General features: G+C 46.1%; 1 protein-coding gene across 2 annotated transcripts in view; it reads right to left on the reverse strand.

Moving 5' to 3' along the window:
• Positions 1 to 12,571: 12,571 nt before the first annotated feature.
• TEPSIN (TEPSIN adaptor related protein complex 4 accessory protein) overlaps positions 12,572 to 17,448 on the reverse strand; it is a 74,803-nt gene continuing 69,926 nt past the window's right edge. For both annotated transcript variants that reach the window (XM_068108897.2, XM_068108904.2), the window contains 3 exons: positions 16,388 to 16,466; positions 14,233 to 14,367; positions 12,572 to 14,144 (listed from right to left, as the gene is read on the reverse strand). In XM_068108897.2, coding sequence (XP_067964998.1) covers positions 13,602 to 14,144; positions 14,233 to 14,367; positions 16,388 to 16,466 — 757 coding nt within the window. In that variant the 3' untranslated portion in view covers positions 12,572 to 13,601. The remainder of the gene's footprint in view (positions 14,145 to 14,232; positions 14,368 to 16,387; positions 16,467 to 17,448) is intronic.

Below are 17,448 nucleotides of genomic sequence, written 5' to 3' on the forward strand. Positions count from 1 at the left end.
ACACTGAATGGAGTTCACTCCGACACCCTTCCTACACACAGCACAGGGCCACTTCCCAGTTCTTTCCACCTCACCACATGCTTTACCACTTGCCATCACCTTCGTCTTTCCGATATTCACCTTCAGACCTTTTGTCTCCATACATTCCTTCTACGTGTTCATCTTTTCCTTCAGTCCATCCATACTTTCCGCAATCAACACCAGATCATCTGCATACAACAACTCCCACGGTAAACCCTCCTTTACGTTCTGAGCCAGCACCTCCATCACAGCTACAAATAGTAGTGGACTTAGTACCGACCCCTGATGCACTCCCACCTTCACCTCAAACTAACCACTGTTCCCGTCCTTCGTCCTTACAGCTGTGCGCGCTCTTTTGTACATTGCCATCACTACTCTGATCAACCATTCCTCCACTCCTAACTTCCTCAATGCCCATGTCAATACTTTGCGTGGAACCCGATCGAATGCTTTCTCCAGATCAACAAACCCAAGAAACGACTTCTTCCTCTTCTCCATGTACTTCTCCTGCAACTGCCTCACAATGAAAAGCACGTCTGTCGTTCCTCTTCCTGGCATGAATCCAAACTGCATTTCGTCGATCTTCACTTTCTTCCTTATCCTCCTCTCCAACACCCTTTCCAATACCTTCATTCCATGCTCCAATAACTTTATCGCTCGGTACGAGCCACACTCCAGAGGGTCACCTTTCCCCTTGTATAGAGGGACAAGGGTACTCAGTTCCCAATCCACTGGAATGCGGCCTTCTTTCACCACCAGATTACAGATCTCTGTGATTCTCTTCACACCCCAACTTCCTGCTGCCTTCAACATATCTCCCACAACTCCCGTCGGCCCTCCCGCTTTTCTACCCTTCATTGCTTTTATCGCTTCCTCAACTTCCTTCTCAGTTATCTTCTCTGCCGGTCCTAAAACTGGGTTACTCTCTATGTTGCCATCCCATTCATTCTCTGTATTCAACAGCATTTCCATATATCTTTTCCATCTTCCTTTAATTCCATCTGGGTCGACAACGATTTGTCCCACTTCATCCTTCAAGCAACTCACCCCCATCACATCACACCTCTCTTTCGCTATCTGCTTTGCAATCCTGAATACTGCTTTCTGACCCTCTTCCGAATCCAAGCGTTCTCCGAACATTTTCCGCCATGCCTCCTGCGCCTTTGCTACCTCTTTTTTTGCAGCCTTCCTGGCTGCCTTATAACTTTCATGCTCTGCTGTTTCTGCTCCCGTACCCTTCGCCTTCTGCCACTCCTTGAACCTCTTCCTCTTCTCGTCAATCCTCTTTCCAACTTCATCATCCCACCACCATGTTTCCGAGTGCCTCGGTGGTCCTTTTGTCCATCCACATACCTCACCAACGGCTCCCAACAGACTAGCTTTCATTGACATCCAACCACTTTCAAGCTCAACCACATCATCCTCGACCCCACTCAGCCTCTCTTTTAATGCCTCCCTTACTGTCACCTCTTTCAACCTCCACACCTTCATTCTCGGTTGGTACTTCACCCGCCGAGCTCTCCTCGCACCTTTCACCCTTACGTCGCAGACAACCAAGTGGTGCTGTGAAAGAGCCTCCTCCCCCGGGATCACCTTTGTGTCCCGGAGGTGCCCCCTATCTCGCCTACGCACCATCAGGTAGTCAACGGTTGTCGTCGACCCACCTGACGTGTATGTAACAAGCTTATTATCCTCTTTCTGGAACTGAGTATTACAAATCAACAAATCAGCAAACTCCAAAATCCTTTCACCTTCTCCATTTCTCACACCATATCCGTAACCCCCATGAACTCCGTCAAAACCATCCATACTCCTTCCCACATGTCCATTTAGGTCTCCTCCTACCACAACAACTTCCTCATCTTTCACGTTTTCCATCAGCTTCTCTATCGCACACCAGAACTTGTCCTCTTCATCGCTTCGACCAACCTGCGGAGCATGTCCCGAGATGACGTTCACCAAGAGCTTTCCAATCATCATTTTCACCATCATCAACCTATCACTCACTCTAGTCACACTCACCACACTGTCTACAAACTCCTCAGAAAACAGGACACCAACACCATTCACGCCCTCCGGGCACCCTTGCCACACAAACTTGTATTTCTGTCCCTGCCTACCCTTCACCATTCTCACACCACTTCCCTTCCATCTCATCTCTTGCACACAACATATGTCCACTCTTCTTCTGACCAATACTTCCACCACTTCTCCTGATCTCCCTGTCATTGTCCCTACATTCCATGTCCCAAACCTCAGGAACCGATCTCCACTTCGGGCTGTACCCTGCCCACATGTAGTTGTAATTGTCATGGTTCTCTTTTTGAGGCAATGTTTTTATGGCCGGATGCCCTTCCTGACGCCAACCCTCTTAGTCGCCTCTTACGACACGCAGGGATACGGCGTACCTATTCTTATCCAGGGTACACACTGGGAAACGTTTAAAACATGGAAATTCGGGGGGGGGGGGGGGTGGCGTCAGCATCACGGCTGCGATTTAAACATATTTAAATAAATATTTAAACAAAACCATGAAAAACAATCTGGGAAAAGTCTCTAAGTGAGAACGTGGATTTGAGAAAGCAGGAGCAGAGGTGAAAGAAAAACGAGATATAGGGGGCGGGGCACAAGTCGAGACGAGGAGGCCGCACCAGGCGCGAACAAAGAAACGACTAATTACACACAAATTTGCAACAACTACAAACCAAAACCAAATAGAAACACACAATAACACATACACAACAAAATACGCAGCGGAAATTTGACAAAGAAACGAACGGGAAAACACTCAAACTTTGATGCCGTGGAGAGATCGAAGCAAGCCCCGTCGCTCGAGGGACCGGCAGCGGAACGGAACGTAGAACAGCAACGAAGGGTGGAAATGCGAATGGTTTTGTGGATGTGCGGAGTATCGTTGAGAGAGAGGAAGACAAATGATGAATTGCGAAAGATGATGGGAATAGAGCCTGTGATGGATGCTGTGAAGAGAAACAGGTTGAGATGGTTTGCTCATGTGTTGAGGAAGGATGAAAGTAACTGGGTGAGAAGAGTGATGGAAATGAATGTAGAAGGAAGTAGAGGACGGGGAAGACCGAGAAAGACTTGGCTAAAGATGGTGGAAGAAGAAATGCGGGCAAGGGAACAAGGAGAGATGCAGAAAATAGGGCAAAATGGAGAAGATTGTCATGGGGACCACAAGGCTAACCCTCGCTCTAGCAGGGAAAATGGCCTTTAAAATGCATGTTGTATCGTTTTTGGCCCCATCTCCCAATGGTGAAGAATCACTTTAAAAATTCTAGTAGCTGGATCCGAATCCGGATCTTCACCAAAATCTAATCATTTCGTCCTTGTGCCATACGCTACATCTCTGCCAAATTTCATCCGAATCTGTCCACAACGTTTTGAGATATTTTGATCACGGACAAACAGACAGAAGGGTGCAAACATAACCTCCATCCACCTTTGGTGGCGGTGGTAATTATCTGAGCTATATAACCACGATGTATTGTAAATGCATATATAAGCAGTATGCATGTTTTTGCTTCATGCATGTAGGAACCACCTTTGGAGGCCATTTTTCCCCACAGAGCGGGGGTTGGCCTTTTTTCGGGCACTGTGGGCCCCTTTTTTGAAGCAATGTTTTACGGCCGGATGCCCTTCCTGCCGCCAACCCTGTTAGTTGCCTCTTGCGACACACGGGGAACTACCAGTGAACTGGTACTCAATTTGCCAACCTCGGAAGGATGACAGGCTGAGTCAACCCCCCTGGCATTAATTCAGCGATCGACCGGGATTCGATCCCAGGATGCTAGGATCCCAAGCCGGCACCCTAACCGCTAAGCGAACACCAGGCTTGCTTCATGCATGTAGGGAATCCGCTGTGCAGGGGAGAGTCAAAGGATAGCATGTTATTAATCAGCTGGAAATTATGAGGGAAAACACCAGGTGTGGGTTTCTGGAAAATGTGTGACCCCCTGCGGGGAAAGGGGTATTGCCATACTAATACTGTTCGTGCATGGAGGTAAGAGAGTGCGGGGTAGAGCGAGGCCAAAATTGAGATGACAGAAAATTGGAAATCCACAAACTCGTCCTTAGTGGGAGAGAAGCAAACCTCACACCTGTATTCTGTTTACCAGATGCCAGGAATATGAAAAACTTTGGACTATGATCACGTCCAAGGAAGCAAGAAAGGAAGCTTCTGCATTGGCCCAAAATGCGGAGACATTCAGCACTACATGATACTTCAGATGAAAGTCTTGCATATACCACAACATACCTCAGAATGGACTGAGACATGTGGAGAATAAAATGGGATTTTCAGTCCTTAAGGTCGGTTTGTAAATATGGTCCACCCAATACGGGTTGTGATGATGAGGAGATCCAGGAGCTGGCCAAATAGGTAAACTGGGCAGTTCCATATCTGATCCTTGTGAACAGACACAGTCACCATCATTTCATCTACAGTGTGTGGCTGCTGGAAGCGTGGCTGTGCCACTGATGCAGTGCCCCCTGTTACCAAAAACTGGTGCTCATTTTGCTGACTTCGGAAGGATGACAGGCTGAATGAACCCACCTGGTGTTATTTTAAGGAATGACGGGCTCAAACTCAAAAATCCTAACATCATAAGCCAGCGACTTTAACCGTTAAGCCAACACCAGCTTGATAGACAGATTTAGGTACTCTTGCATCGAAAGGCATGTTGCAGGTACTTGACCAGCAACTTAAACAATAATTCAGACTTGCAGAAGAATGCAGGTCAGCCTGCTCTTGCTGGAGAAAGGTTGCTGCCACAAACAATGTCATGAGATGCAGAGGCTAACTGGAAAGAGAGATCTGAGAACACAGCCTTACATCATCAGATGTTAAAAATGGATGGACGACTTCTCTTAGCAATTTAAGGAAATAAGGTCAGGGCTGTGTCTCTAGACATGTCACAGGCATGCAAAGGTGTCTGCACCTCTGCAAAGGTGTCTTCTGTCACTCAAGCTTTTGGGTCTCACTATTTGCCATGATCTTTCCTGGGAAAACCACATTTCAAATCTGGCCTCCCAAGCCAGTCGCCGATTGGGCATCCTCCGTCGTGCGGTCCTTCCTTGGCACACCTGAGCTCCTCACCACATACAAGGCTTTCATCCGCAGCTCAATGGAATACTGCTCTCCCCTCTGGTCTGGTGCTCCTGCCTCACACCTAGCTCGTCTTCACGCTGTTGAAACCAAAGCGTTCAGAATCATTGGAATCTCCCGCAATGAAGCTAACTCCAAGGGCCTTTCACTCACTCACCGCAGGCAGGTTGGTGGTCTTTCCGTCTTCTACCGACTCCTCTCTGGCCTTGCCCCCCCAGCTCTCTCTGGGCTCTGTCCCCCAAATATTCCTACAGGTCGCACAAGATCTGCCTGCAACCCTCTTATGGGTAAACTGCCAAAATCAAGACTCTCTGCTCACCTTCACTCCTTCATTCCTCTTTTCTCCCGCCTCTGGAACAAACTCCCTCACTCTCTTCAATCCCACTCCACCCTCCAGGTCTTTAAAACAGCTGTTCACCACCATCTCTTATCCTCCCCCATCCAAAACCTTGATCTTTTCTACCCCCGCTAATTTCGGTCCCCTTGTGTTTTATACCTTTCCCCCCCCCCCCCCCCCACCTTCCCACGCCTCCTCCCCCCAAGCCCTCTCCCTCCCACACTTCTCCCTGCTCTCAAATGTTGTGGTTGTGTGCTTCCCCTTCTCTCCCCATCTTGTCTTCCACTCCCTCTTTTTATATATTTTGTTTGTCTGGTTGATTTGTTTGTGAAATAAATGTTAGCTCTTTCACGAGCCTCGATTCAGTATACAAAAAAAACAAAAAACCCTGCTCTGCTTCCCAAGCTGTCTGCCTATTAAATCTCCGGCAAACTTCATATCACTCGCCTACTCTTCACGAAGGACAGCGTGGGATATTTAACTACCATTCATACCAGCCCAGTTCAATGTCCATCCCAGGGACAGCACACGCACAAATTGAGGCCAATCCGTGCATGTGAAACACCAGGATGACAGCTCAGAGGTGAGTGTGCACAGCACAATACTAGAACAAGGCTTCTCCACGTCCACAAAGGAATATTCCATCAGGATTTTAATTCAACCACTGGCAAAAACATTTCATTTCTTGCTCACCTGAGCAGAATGTAAACAAATTTGAAATAAAGCAAGAGGACATCTCTAAGACCACAAGCTTCTGGTGTACATGTTAAAAAAAACCTTGGCATTTGCAAAACAAAAGTAATTCAGTAATAAATTAGAAACCCATGATGTACACAATCACGAGGCGGGTTGCCTTACATTTTGCAATAAAGGATAAAAGTTGAAATACTATTCATTTAAAAAGTTCATACGAAGGGCGTTCATAAAGTTCTAGGAATGAGATTGAAATAGTCCAAAAAAGGCAACTTCATTTATCGATATATATATATATATATATAAATAAATAAGCCTGAGGTATGTTTCCGCACACGTCTACAATGACACATCATAGGGGCTCCTGTAATAAATGGATTGAAATCCGATACTGTTCTCATACTACACATACCTCTCATTCTATCTGATATATATATTTTTTTTTTTTTTATTATTATTTTTTTTTTATTATATATTTTTTTCCATGTCGAAGTTCTTATATTTAACACGATGGTGTTGCACCACCAGTTATACCGTCCCCTACACCCATTAAGTGTATCTGAGAAGAATGAGATTGGTGATTTTGTTTACAGTGAAATATTTGATTAAACATGTTCCAGGTTACGTGGGAGCAAAAAAGATTTGTGCGTATGTTATGCGAGAGCATAGCTAGTCTACCATATAAAACACTGTGTTTGGCCAGATGTCTGTCTACAATTAAGGATGATTTGTGTTGGGTTTTAAAGGCCAATCTTTTAACACGACTGTGTTCACTACGGTCTATTTTTGAGGATAAAACAAACTAGAAAAACATTTTCCATAAAAGAGTAATTATGCCTCTTCCATTGGAATTGTAGACGGTGGCTTGCAAACTGAGCCTCAAGGGCGGTGTACAGAAGCGTTTTTAAAAAAAATTAACAATAAATACAAGGTGTAGGGAAATGAAATTCGCTGCACGTGATGTGCAACGTGCGCAGAGTAAAACGAGAGTTCATTTGCATCCGTATGATGTCTAATAAATAAATAAGATACAAGTACACCTGACATTAGGCCGATGCTTCCGACTTTGGCACACTCACGAGGCTGCACCATCGAATAAACTGTTCCAACCCGTCATTTTTGACAGGCTTTTATACTCGTACAAGTATAATTCGTGAGAATATTTTTCTTACTAATCGTATAAATTTAATAGTGGGCTGTGCATTCTGCAAGCACATAAATAAATCAAATAAACATCTAGAACGGCACTCGGTGGAGCGCATACCTTCGCCAGGCTGAACAGTTTACATTTTGTATCCCACTGATGGGCCGGATCTGGATACCAACCGGAAATAAAATCGAATTGCCTTGTTCATGTCACCTGCCCAACCCATCCACCAAGTTTCGTCAGAATCCGTCCACAACGTTCCGAGATATCATACTAATTATAGCTTTTGGCCCTATCTCTTAATGGCGAAGAATCACTTGAAGAATTAAAAACTTATCCTATCCAGATCCGGATCTTCACCAAAATCGAATGGAATCGTCCTCGTCATACACACAACCTGTCCACCAAGTTTCGTCCAAATCCGTCCATAACCTTTTGAGATATCCTGCTTTTTGTATCGTTTTTGGCCCCATCTCCCAATGGTGAAGAATCACTTGAAAAAATTAAATAATTCCCATATCCGAATCCATATTCAGATCTTCACCAAAATCGAATAGAATCGTCCCCGTCATACACACAACCTGTCCAACAAGTTTCGTCCAAATCGGTCAATAACTTTTTGACATGTCGTGTTACACAGTGCCCTCCATAAGTATTTGAAGAGTGAAGTCAAATTATTTATTATTGCGACATACTCAAGAAATTTTAATTCCCTGGTGTTGGGCTAGCGGCTAGGGTGCCGGCTTAGGATACCTAGGATCCTGGGTTCGAATCCCGGTCGATTGCTGAATTAACGCCAGGGGGGTTGACTCAGCCTGTCATCCTTCCGAGGTCGGCTAATTGAGTACCAGCTCACTGGTAATTCCCTGTGTGTCGTTAAAGGCGGCAAAAAGGGTTGGCGTCAGGAAGGGCATCCGGCCGTAAAACATTGCTTCAAATAGGGGACCGAAAAACAACAACAACCACGGTTCCAGAAAAAGGCCAACCCCCGCTTTGCGGGGAAAAATGGCCTCTAAAGGTGGTTTTTATACTCAAGAAATTTGGATTTGAGATCAAAAGATGAATATGCAACAAGACTACAGAAGGTCATCTTTTATTTCTTGGTATTTCTCTGGATCTATTTTTTTACCATTGTAGAACAATATAACTTTTAATATACACATCGAAAAATAAACAACGTTGGCATTTCATGGACTATTGTGAGAATCTCGTTCCTTGAACTTCTTGAAAGCCCGACCGCAAGAGAGGCAGCATCAGCAAGGTAAACAATTTTCCGCATCCCGATGAATTCATCGATGATTGTGTTAATACTATAACGTCTCCCGATTGAAACATTGTCATTCCTGAATACCAAATCATTCATCAGGTGCATCTTCAAACCAACCATGCCCCATTGCCCACTTCCCCCCTCTCCTCCACCTCACCAATAGCAGCTAGGAATAAATAAAGATCGCACGCGTGTTCTTGTTCATACACTTGTTATACAACACCAAGACCAAGAACTCAGGTGCTCGTAAAGCAGGTAACGTCAGATGTGATGATGTAACGTCTAGCAACTGCAAGAATGACCAATTGCTGAAGTCTACCTACTTGTAATCGCCAAAAACGCTCCCAAAGGCCTGGACAGCAAAACGGTACAAATGAATTGAAAATGGATTCAGCAGGAGAGCAAATATAATTTGTATCAAATAAATTGCTCCCCAAAGCCCATTTTAATTTTTGTATCTTCATCTACCTGCGTTGATCTGTACGGACACATAAGGGTGTTGCTTTTCTGAACGAGGTACAGAGTGAGGTGACGTCATAACGAACACGAGGGTTCTTAAGCTAGCAAAGAAGGTTCAAGCATGTTGCTCAGAAGGAGACACATCATTATGGTTTCCAAAAGTCTTCAAGTGATGTCAATTAGTTAAATTTATTATTTAGATATGTTTCGTGCAGCGACGCCTCGTTCACGCCAAACTCTCTGGACTCGCAGAATGGCCTAGTGGTGCACGCACTCGCCTCTCGGCCGTCCAGCCTGGGTTCGAATCCCGACCTAGCTATAAACTGTCATCCTGGTGTTTCGCAGTTATAGCGAGTCATCGATGTGGCGCCTTCCCTTGGATGAACATCCCATCCGCTAGATCCCACGGTATCCGTGAAGAATATTGTCGTGAAGACTATACAGGGCATAGGTGATAGCGGAGCGGTTTCTTGGCACGGATTTTTTTTTTTATGCTGGAAACTCCAGGCACGGACTGTATAGCCCTCATCGAGGCCAGGCCTTAAATAAAAGAGAAGGAAAGCGTATGATGAAAAGTGTATGATGTTTGTTTGCGAGAAAGAGAGATTAAAGCTAGGCCGGTAGCTATAGTTTGAGTGAGACAGAAAGTAAGACCAGCAATCCTGACACGGAGAGTGTAAAATGGTCCTGACACGAAGACCCTACCGCTCCCCCCCCCCCCCCCCCCCCTGTTCTGTATCCGATGCTCCCCCTTCCTCTTCCTTAACAGTATGGACCTCAAACATCCGGGGCCTTCGCTCAAACCTGTCTGATCTCTCCATACAGGTTGCTTCTGACAAACCAGACGTGATCTGCTCAACAGAAACTTTCCTCCTTCATGATGTCTCTGATTCCTTGGTATCTCTCCCAGGTTACTCCCTCCTCCGGTATGATAGACCTGAGCCTCGTCCTGGAGGTGGGGTTGCTATCTTTATAAAAAACTCTCTTCCTCACTCGCCCTGCACTGCCCTCTCTCCACCTCACCCCCAGGAATACCTTTGGCTACGGCTTCCCCTTCGCTCCCACCTTTTGTTCATATGTGTGCTGTACCATCCACCAAACAGTGATGACTCCATCTACATCTCGCTGTCTGAGAATATGGACCAACTTCTATCGACCCATCCCAACTCTCTCTTCCTCATATGTGGTGATTTCAACTGTCACCATGCCAGTTGGCTGGGTGTGGGTACCTCTCTCACCAGCCATGGCTCTTCAGCAAAGGACTTCTGTGACTCACTGGGACTGACACAATCTGTCAATTTCCCGACCCGGATTTCAGTCAACGGAGCATCTTCTCTTCTGGACTTGGTTATGACTAACTTCCATGAAAATGTCTGCTGCTCTTCTTCTGCTCCAATCGGCTCTTCTGATCATGTGCTTGTTAAAGTGGACATCTCTCTGACCATTCTCAGAGAGCCTCCTCAGCGTCGACGAGTCTGGCATTTCACTCAGGCCAACTGGCACGGTCTTCAAGCAGCCATCAATCATCTGGACTGGTCTCCCATCTCTACTGCCTCTGACATAAATTCTTCATGGGAATTCTTCCAAAGCAAACTGCTCTCTCTCATGCACAGATTTATCCCATCTCGTCTTCTGTTGTCATACCCTTCCTCCCATCCATGGTACACGGAATCTTGTGGTGAGGCTATTGCCCAGAAACAACTTGCTTTCGTCTCCTGGAAAGCAAATCCAACGGAAGGAAATCTCATTTCCTTTCACAAAGCCCGAAACAAGTGTGTGTCCACCCTCAGGAGAGCCAGGAAACAATATCTCTCCGTTCTCAGGACCGAACTCTCTTATCTGTCTCCCTCTTCCAAATCCTGGTGGCGTCTGGTCAAATCTGTTTCTGGTGTTTGTTCCCCCTCCATCCCCTCCCTCACCTCAAATGGCCACACGGCTGACTCCGCACGTGAAAAAGCTGAATGCCTGAACTCTGTGTTTGCCTCTAAATCTTCTGTCCCAAACCCATCCCTCTCTGTACCCACCGTACCCAGTCGTACCCAGCTGCTCCTGGACTCTGTGTCCTTTCCTCCTGACAAGGTGGAAAAGTTTCTGTCAACCCTCGACTCGGATTCTGCAACTGGACCTGACGGCATCAGCCCACGGGTCCTAAAATCCTGTTCTTCCGCTCTTTCACTCCCTCTCTCTGTTCTCTTCACCCTCTCTTTTGCTCAAGGTCATCTTCCATCTGCTTGGAAATCTGCCAACATCACCGCTTTGCACAAAAAGGTGCAAAAACAGATCCCAACAACTACAGACCAATCAGCCTTCTCCCAATTATCAGCAAAGTCATGAAATCCATCATTGCTTCAGATATGAAATCTTTCCTCTTCTCCAATGGCTTGATCTCTAATCATCAATTTGGTTTCAGACCTGGACACTCTACTCTGGACATGCTGCTTCTGCTTTCTCAACAATGGATGGAGGTCCTCAATGCCAAACAGGAAATTAGAGCAGTCTACCTTGACATATCACGTGCCTTCGATACGGTCTGGCACCCCGCTCTGCTCACCAAACTCTCCTCTTTTGGTATCCATGGAAATCTCCACGCATGGCTGGCGGACTTCCTCTCTAGTCGTAGTCAACGTGTGGCCCTGAATGGGTTTCTCTCATCTCCTCTTCCTGTTCAGGCTGGAGTTCCACAAGGCAGTGTTCTGGGCCCTGTGCTTTTTCTGGTCTTCATCAATGATCTCTCTGACTCTCTTGAAAATCCTCTGTATCTCTTTGCTGATGACTCTACTCTCTGTCGCTCCATTCTTCATCCCTCAGATCGGCAGTCTGCAGCCTCCTCACTCTCTGCAGACCTGGACAAAATCACAGACTGGGCAAACAAGTGGAACATGTCTTTCAATCCTGACAAATCTCACACTCTTACGATGTCTCTCCGAAAAGACCGACTGGACAACCCTCCCATCCACTTTCTGAATAATCCTCTCCAAGAAGTTCTGTCACTCAAGCTTTTGGGTCTCACTATCTGCCATGATCTTTCCTGGGAAAACCACATTTCAAATCTGGCCTCCAAAGCCAGTCGCCGACTGGGCATCCTCCATCGTGCGAAGTCCTTCCTTGGCACACCTGAGCTCCTCACCACATACAAGGCTTTCATCCGCAGCTCAATGGAATACTGCTCTCCCCTCTGGGCTGGTGCTCCTGCCTCACACCTAGCTCGTCTTCACGCTGTTGAAACCAAAGCATTCAGAATCATTGGAATCTCCCGCGATGAAGCTAACTCCAAGGGCCTCTCACTCACTCACCGCAGGCAGGTTGGTGGTCTTTCCGTCTTCTACCGACTCCTCTCTGGCCTTGCCCCCCCCAGCTCTCTCTGGGCTCTGTCCCGCAAATATTCCTACAGGTCGCACAAGATCTGCCTGCAACCCTCTTATGGTCAAACTGCCAAAATCAAGACTCTCTGCTCACCTTCACTCCTCTTTTCTCCCGCCTCTGGAACAAACTCCCTCACTCTCTTCAATCCCACTCCACCCTCCAGGTCTTTAAAACAGCTGTTCACCACCATCTCTTATCTTCCCCCATCCAAAACCTTGATCTTTTCTACCCCCGCTAATTTCACCCCAATTCCACTTTTTTTAAATTCCAACTTCTTTCCTGGAAGTCCTTGGAGTGTCCATATGTTTTATACCTCTCCCACCTCCCCCCAAGCCCTCTCCCTTCCATACATCTCCCTGCTCTCAAATGTTGTGTTTGTGTGCTTCCCCTTCTCTCCCCATCTTGTTTTCCGCTCCCTCTTTTTATATATTTTGTTTGTCTGGTTGATTTGTTTGTGAAGTAAATGTTAGCTCTTTCACGAGCCTCGATTCAGTAAACAAAACAAACAAAAAAAAAAAAAAGGTTCCTGGCACCACTTTAACACTCCTAAGTCAGCACGGTAGTACTACCCTGGGCGGTTGCTGTCTACAACCTACAAATGATTTTGAAAACGTCACGCGTGTCATTTTCACTTTCCAATTCGCCGCCATTATGGTGGGTGATTTGCCATTGCTTTCCCAGTGGCAGACAGAGCAGGAATTTGTAATATGGCCAGGGTGGTAGCTCATCTGCCCTTCGCGAAGGACGCCGTGGGATCTTTAACGTCCACCAAATAATGCCGGTAGACGAGACGCCCAGTTGAACGACCATCCGAGAGACGGCACACACATTGATGAATCACCCCGCCTGTGAAACACCGGGATGACAGTTTATAGCTGCTGTGGGGCTTGAACCCAGGCTTGACAGCTTTGAGACCTGCCATCCCTTTACCATAAGACTTACAGCTCATCTTACTGTGTTATCATCCTTCAGGACTCTCAGCTATTGCAAAGTGTAAATAATTTATGAATGCAATCTCCTGCAATCCTTACAGTTGTTATTGTACACAATTATGATGCCACATGCACACACCATAACGAGCATATTTAATTACAAATTACTCCACCCCCCAATAAAACCCCCGACATTGCACATACCTGACAAAAAGGGTTTCACTCTTACTGCCCTCACTGAGGCTATACAGTACTCTTCAGATCAATGGAACGGTGAAGGGCCTGCGATACACTTTAGACTCAGCGGTACAGATCGACTCGTTCCAGGTGTCAATAAAAGGGAAAGCCGAGCAGGTTTGAACACTTTCCAATTCACCGCCACAATTAATTTTCTCCAGTGGTACACAGATATCCATTCCATCGAACAGCGAGGGCTGCATCTCTCCAGAGGCAACGTCAATAGTTTTGGGCAAAATACAATCTTCTTGTGTGTCCTCATTTCTTTTGAGGATCGTAATATCTTTGTCCGGCATACTTTCTTGAATCTTCGCCGTTGTCTCTTCGCCACCAGAAGCCCGAGCTGCACGGTGCACCACCGGCACATCAGCAGGAGAAATAGGGCCCACCTGAGATTCATCTTTAAGGGGCTGGCTTGGCTCTCTTCGTAACGTCCAAGGCATTGCACGTTCTGTGGCATTAGGAAGCAGGTAGGTCTTCAAAGACTGGGCAGACTCAACGCCCTCAGCTCTACCGGACACTTTACATGTTAGATCACCAAGGCTGGAGAGCTGCTGCAGCATCTGTCAAAACGTCACAATATACATACAATCTAGGACCAGAACATTCAGCATTGTGCAAAATGCATCGTCCAATTTAGTACAAAAATACCTTGATGGCACGGTCGGCAGGTGGGCCGGGTTTCGCCATGGCAATACGGTTTAATGAAGGGCCGGCAAGTTCAGCCAACGCCTCGGGAGAGAGGAGGTCAGAGGTAAGAAGGCTGAAAAGGGCAGCCATAGCTCGCTGGTTTCATGCAAAAGAGAGATAAGAAGGGGGTGATACTTATAAGACATTCAGGTTTCAGAGAAGTAGCTTGTGGTCCACTTGCTTGCGATGGCAAGTTCCTGGTAGGGTATGTGGTTACAAGTCACGCGTGTCATTTTCACATCATTCCAGAATATTCGTTATCTTCATGTATCCTCTCTTTCCATTCCAACCTGAAGAATAAAACATCAGCTCTAGAAATAAATTTGAAAACGAGACATGACTGGCACATCCATTTAAATTCAACTAAAGACTCAAAATGCAACCCCGTGCTCATACTTCCCAACCTCAAGTAGTCCGATACCTGGACAGTGTTAATTTCCCCCTGGATTTTGATTACTTTTCCGGAAGTGCTCAAGGTTTTATGATGGATTCCCCCTACTGGGCATTACACAATTTTCACTTTGAAATGAACAGACTGACTTCTTCTTCTTTAACGGCCACAATGATCCCCACGTTCTTGCAGGGTTGGCTGGGGTGAAGCTTGGCCTATATCTTTCATGAACCAGCTGGCCAGTCCTGTCGTTCGACTGAGGTTAGGGCAGGAATTTGAAACTTGTTCATGGTGCTGGCAATAGCTAGCCTATTCTTCGTGCAAAACACTGTGGGACCTTTAACATCCACCAACTATGGCAAGCAGATTTGACTCCCAGTTTAATGACGGCACACACCCTGGCCGTGAAAGGCCGAAATGACAGTTTATAGCTGGCTCGGGATTTGAATCAAGGCCAGACAGCTTAGAGATGAGTGTGCGTACTTCCAGGCCATGAACAGACTGACTATCACAAATTAAACTAGAGCGAAGTCGATGGCACATCAACGCAAATCCCCACGCTTCCCATCTAAACCAAAGTTTAAAGATGGCAAAAAGGTCCATCAGGAATGACGCAATATTAAATTTTGAGTTTAAAAAAAATAATTATATTTTGACATCCACTGGGACATGAACTGGGGGTCAAATCCAAAAAATCGTTACATATTTAATGCGTCCCCCAATGTTGATTGTACACACAAAGTTTCATTCAAAAATGCTTTTCATTAAAAACTAGAACGGCCCTCAGTAGAGAGCATACCTGGTTGGCAATATCACTCAATGGTGAAGAATCACTTTAAAAATTCTACTAGCTGGATCCGGATCCAGATCTTCACCAAAATCAAATCGAATCGTCCTTGTCAGACACCCAACCTCTCCAACAAGTTTCGTCCAAATCCATCCATAACTTTTTGAGATATCCTGCTATGCATCGTTTTTCGCCCTATCTCCCAATGGTGAAGAATCACTTTAAAATTCTAGTAGCCGAATCCGGATCTTCACCAAAATCTAATCATTTCGTCGGTGTCACATACGCTACATTTCTGCCAAATTTCGTTTGAATCCGTCCACAGCTTTTTGAGATATTTTGTTCACAAACGGACAGACAGTGAGACAAACGGATAGACAGACATGGGTGAAAACATAACCTCCATCCACCTTTGGTGGCAGAGGTAAAAAGTGCCCGTAATTACATTTTTTGGTATTTGACCTTTTGATCCTGGCCCCAGGCCCCAGGAAGCACGACCAAAATGATACTGGTCTCGCACCTTCGTGCCATGTTGTGATCATAACTACCAAGTTTGGTGAATTTCTGCACAACCGTTGGGACGAGATAGCGTGACACATAGATGGAGGTGATTACACTCTCCCTTCGTTTTATTTTTTTAAAGCATCGGGATAACAACAACATGTTAACTTTGTTGTTTCGTTGAAGTCATTGAGCAATGGAGGTTGCAAGGTAGAGCTCTACAGTTGAGACTTAAGCCAACACAACATACTGCACATTGCAATGTCCTTGCAGGTGTCCTGTGTGTGCACGATCAAGTGAGCCCGGCTTGCCCAGGATATTATGTATACTTCCCGTGGACACCTTTAATCAATGTATGGAGCAATCCAGAGAAATGTGGAAATAGTTGGCAAGTATGCATGCTGAGGACAATGAGACACACTGCGTAGAGCACGCACCATTTGAACAGTATCAGATGCTTCCAACAGACGAGCAGCCAGCAGTCGCGCAACACCTTCGCAGTTTAACCGTGAACATCTGTGCAGATGAAACCCTTGTTAATTGTTTTTACCAAATATACATCTTCAAATTCTCAACCACCAAACATAAATATATATACACACTAGCCGAAAGCACCCGGCATTGCCCAGGTTCTTTTTAAATGAATTTACTACTATAATTCAGCTTTTAGTCACGGTCGTAGAAGATTGACTGCTATAATTCACCTCAGCTTTTAATTGCGAAATTGGCCCAGCCCGGCCGAGGCGGCCTCGACCGGCCTCACCACCAAGCCTATAACCTTCCCAGGGCCCGTCCCGACATTTTTAGTTCTTTTTGAATGATTTTACTACTATAATTCAGCTTTTACTCGCGGCCGTAGAAGATTGACTACTATAATTCAGCTCAGCTTTTAATTACGAAATTGGCCCAGCCCGGCCGAGGCGGCCTCGACCGGCCTCGCCACCTAGCCTATAACCTTCCCGGGGCCCGTCCCGACATTTTAAGTTCTTTTTGAATGAATTTTCTACTATAATTCAGCTTTTACTCGCGGCCGTAGAAAATAGACTACTATAATTCAGCTCAGCTTTTAATTGTGAAATGGGCCCAGCCCGGGCCGAGGCGGCCTCGACCAGCCTCGCCACCTAGCCTATAACCTTCCCGGGACCCGTTCCAACATTTTTAGTTCTTTTTGAATGATTTTACTACTATAATACAGCTTTTACTCGTGGCTGTAGAAGATTGACTACTATAATTCAGCTCAGCTTTTAATTGCGAAATTGGCCCAGCCCGGCCGAGGCGGCCTCGACCGGCCTCGCCACCTAGCCTATAACCTTCCCGGGGCCCGTCCCGACATTTTTAGTTCTTTTTGAATGAATTTACTACTATAATTCAGCTTTTACTCGCGGCCGTAGAAGATTGACTACTATAATTCAGCTCAGCTTTTAATTGCGAAATAGGCCCAGCCTGGCCGAAGCAGCCTCGACCGGCCTTACCACCTAGCCCATAACCTTCCCAGGGC

This window comes from Myxine glutinosa, chromosome 1 (assembly GCF_964187855.1).
Source record: "Myxine glutinosa chromosome 1, kmMyxGlut1.1, whole genome shotgun sequence".
Classification (NCBI taxonomy): Eukaryota; Metazoa; Chordata; class Myxini; order Myxiniformes; family Myxinidae; genus Myxine; species Myxine glutinosa.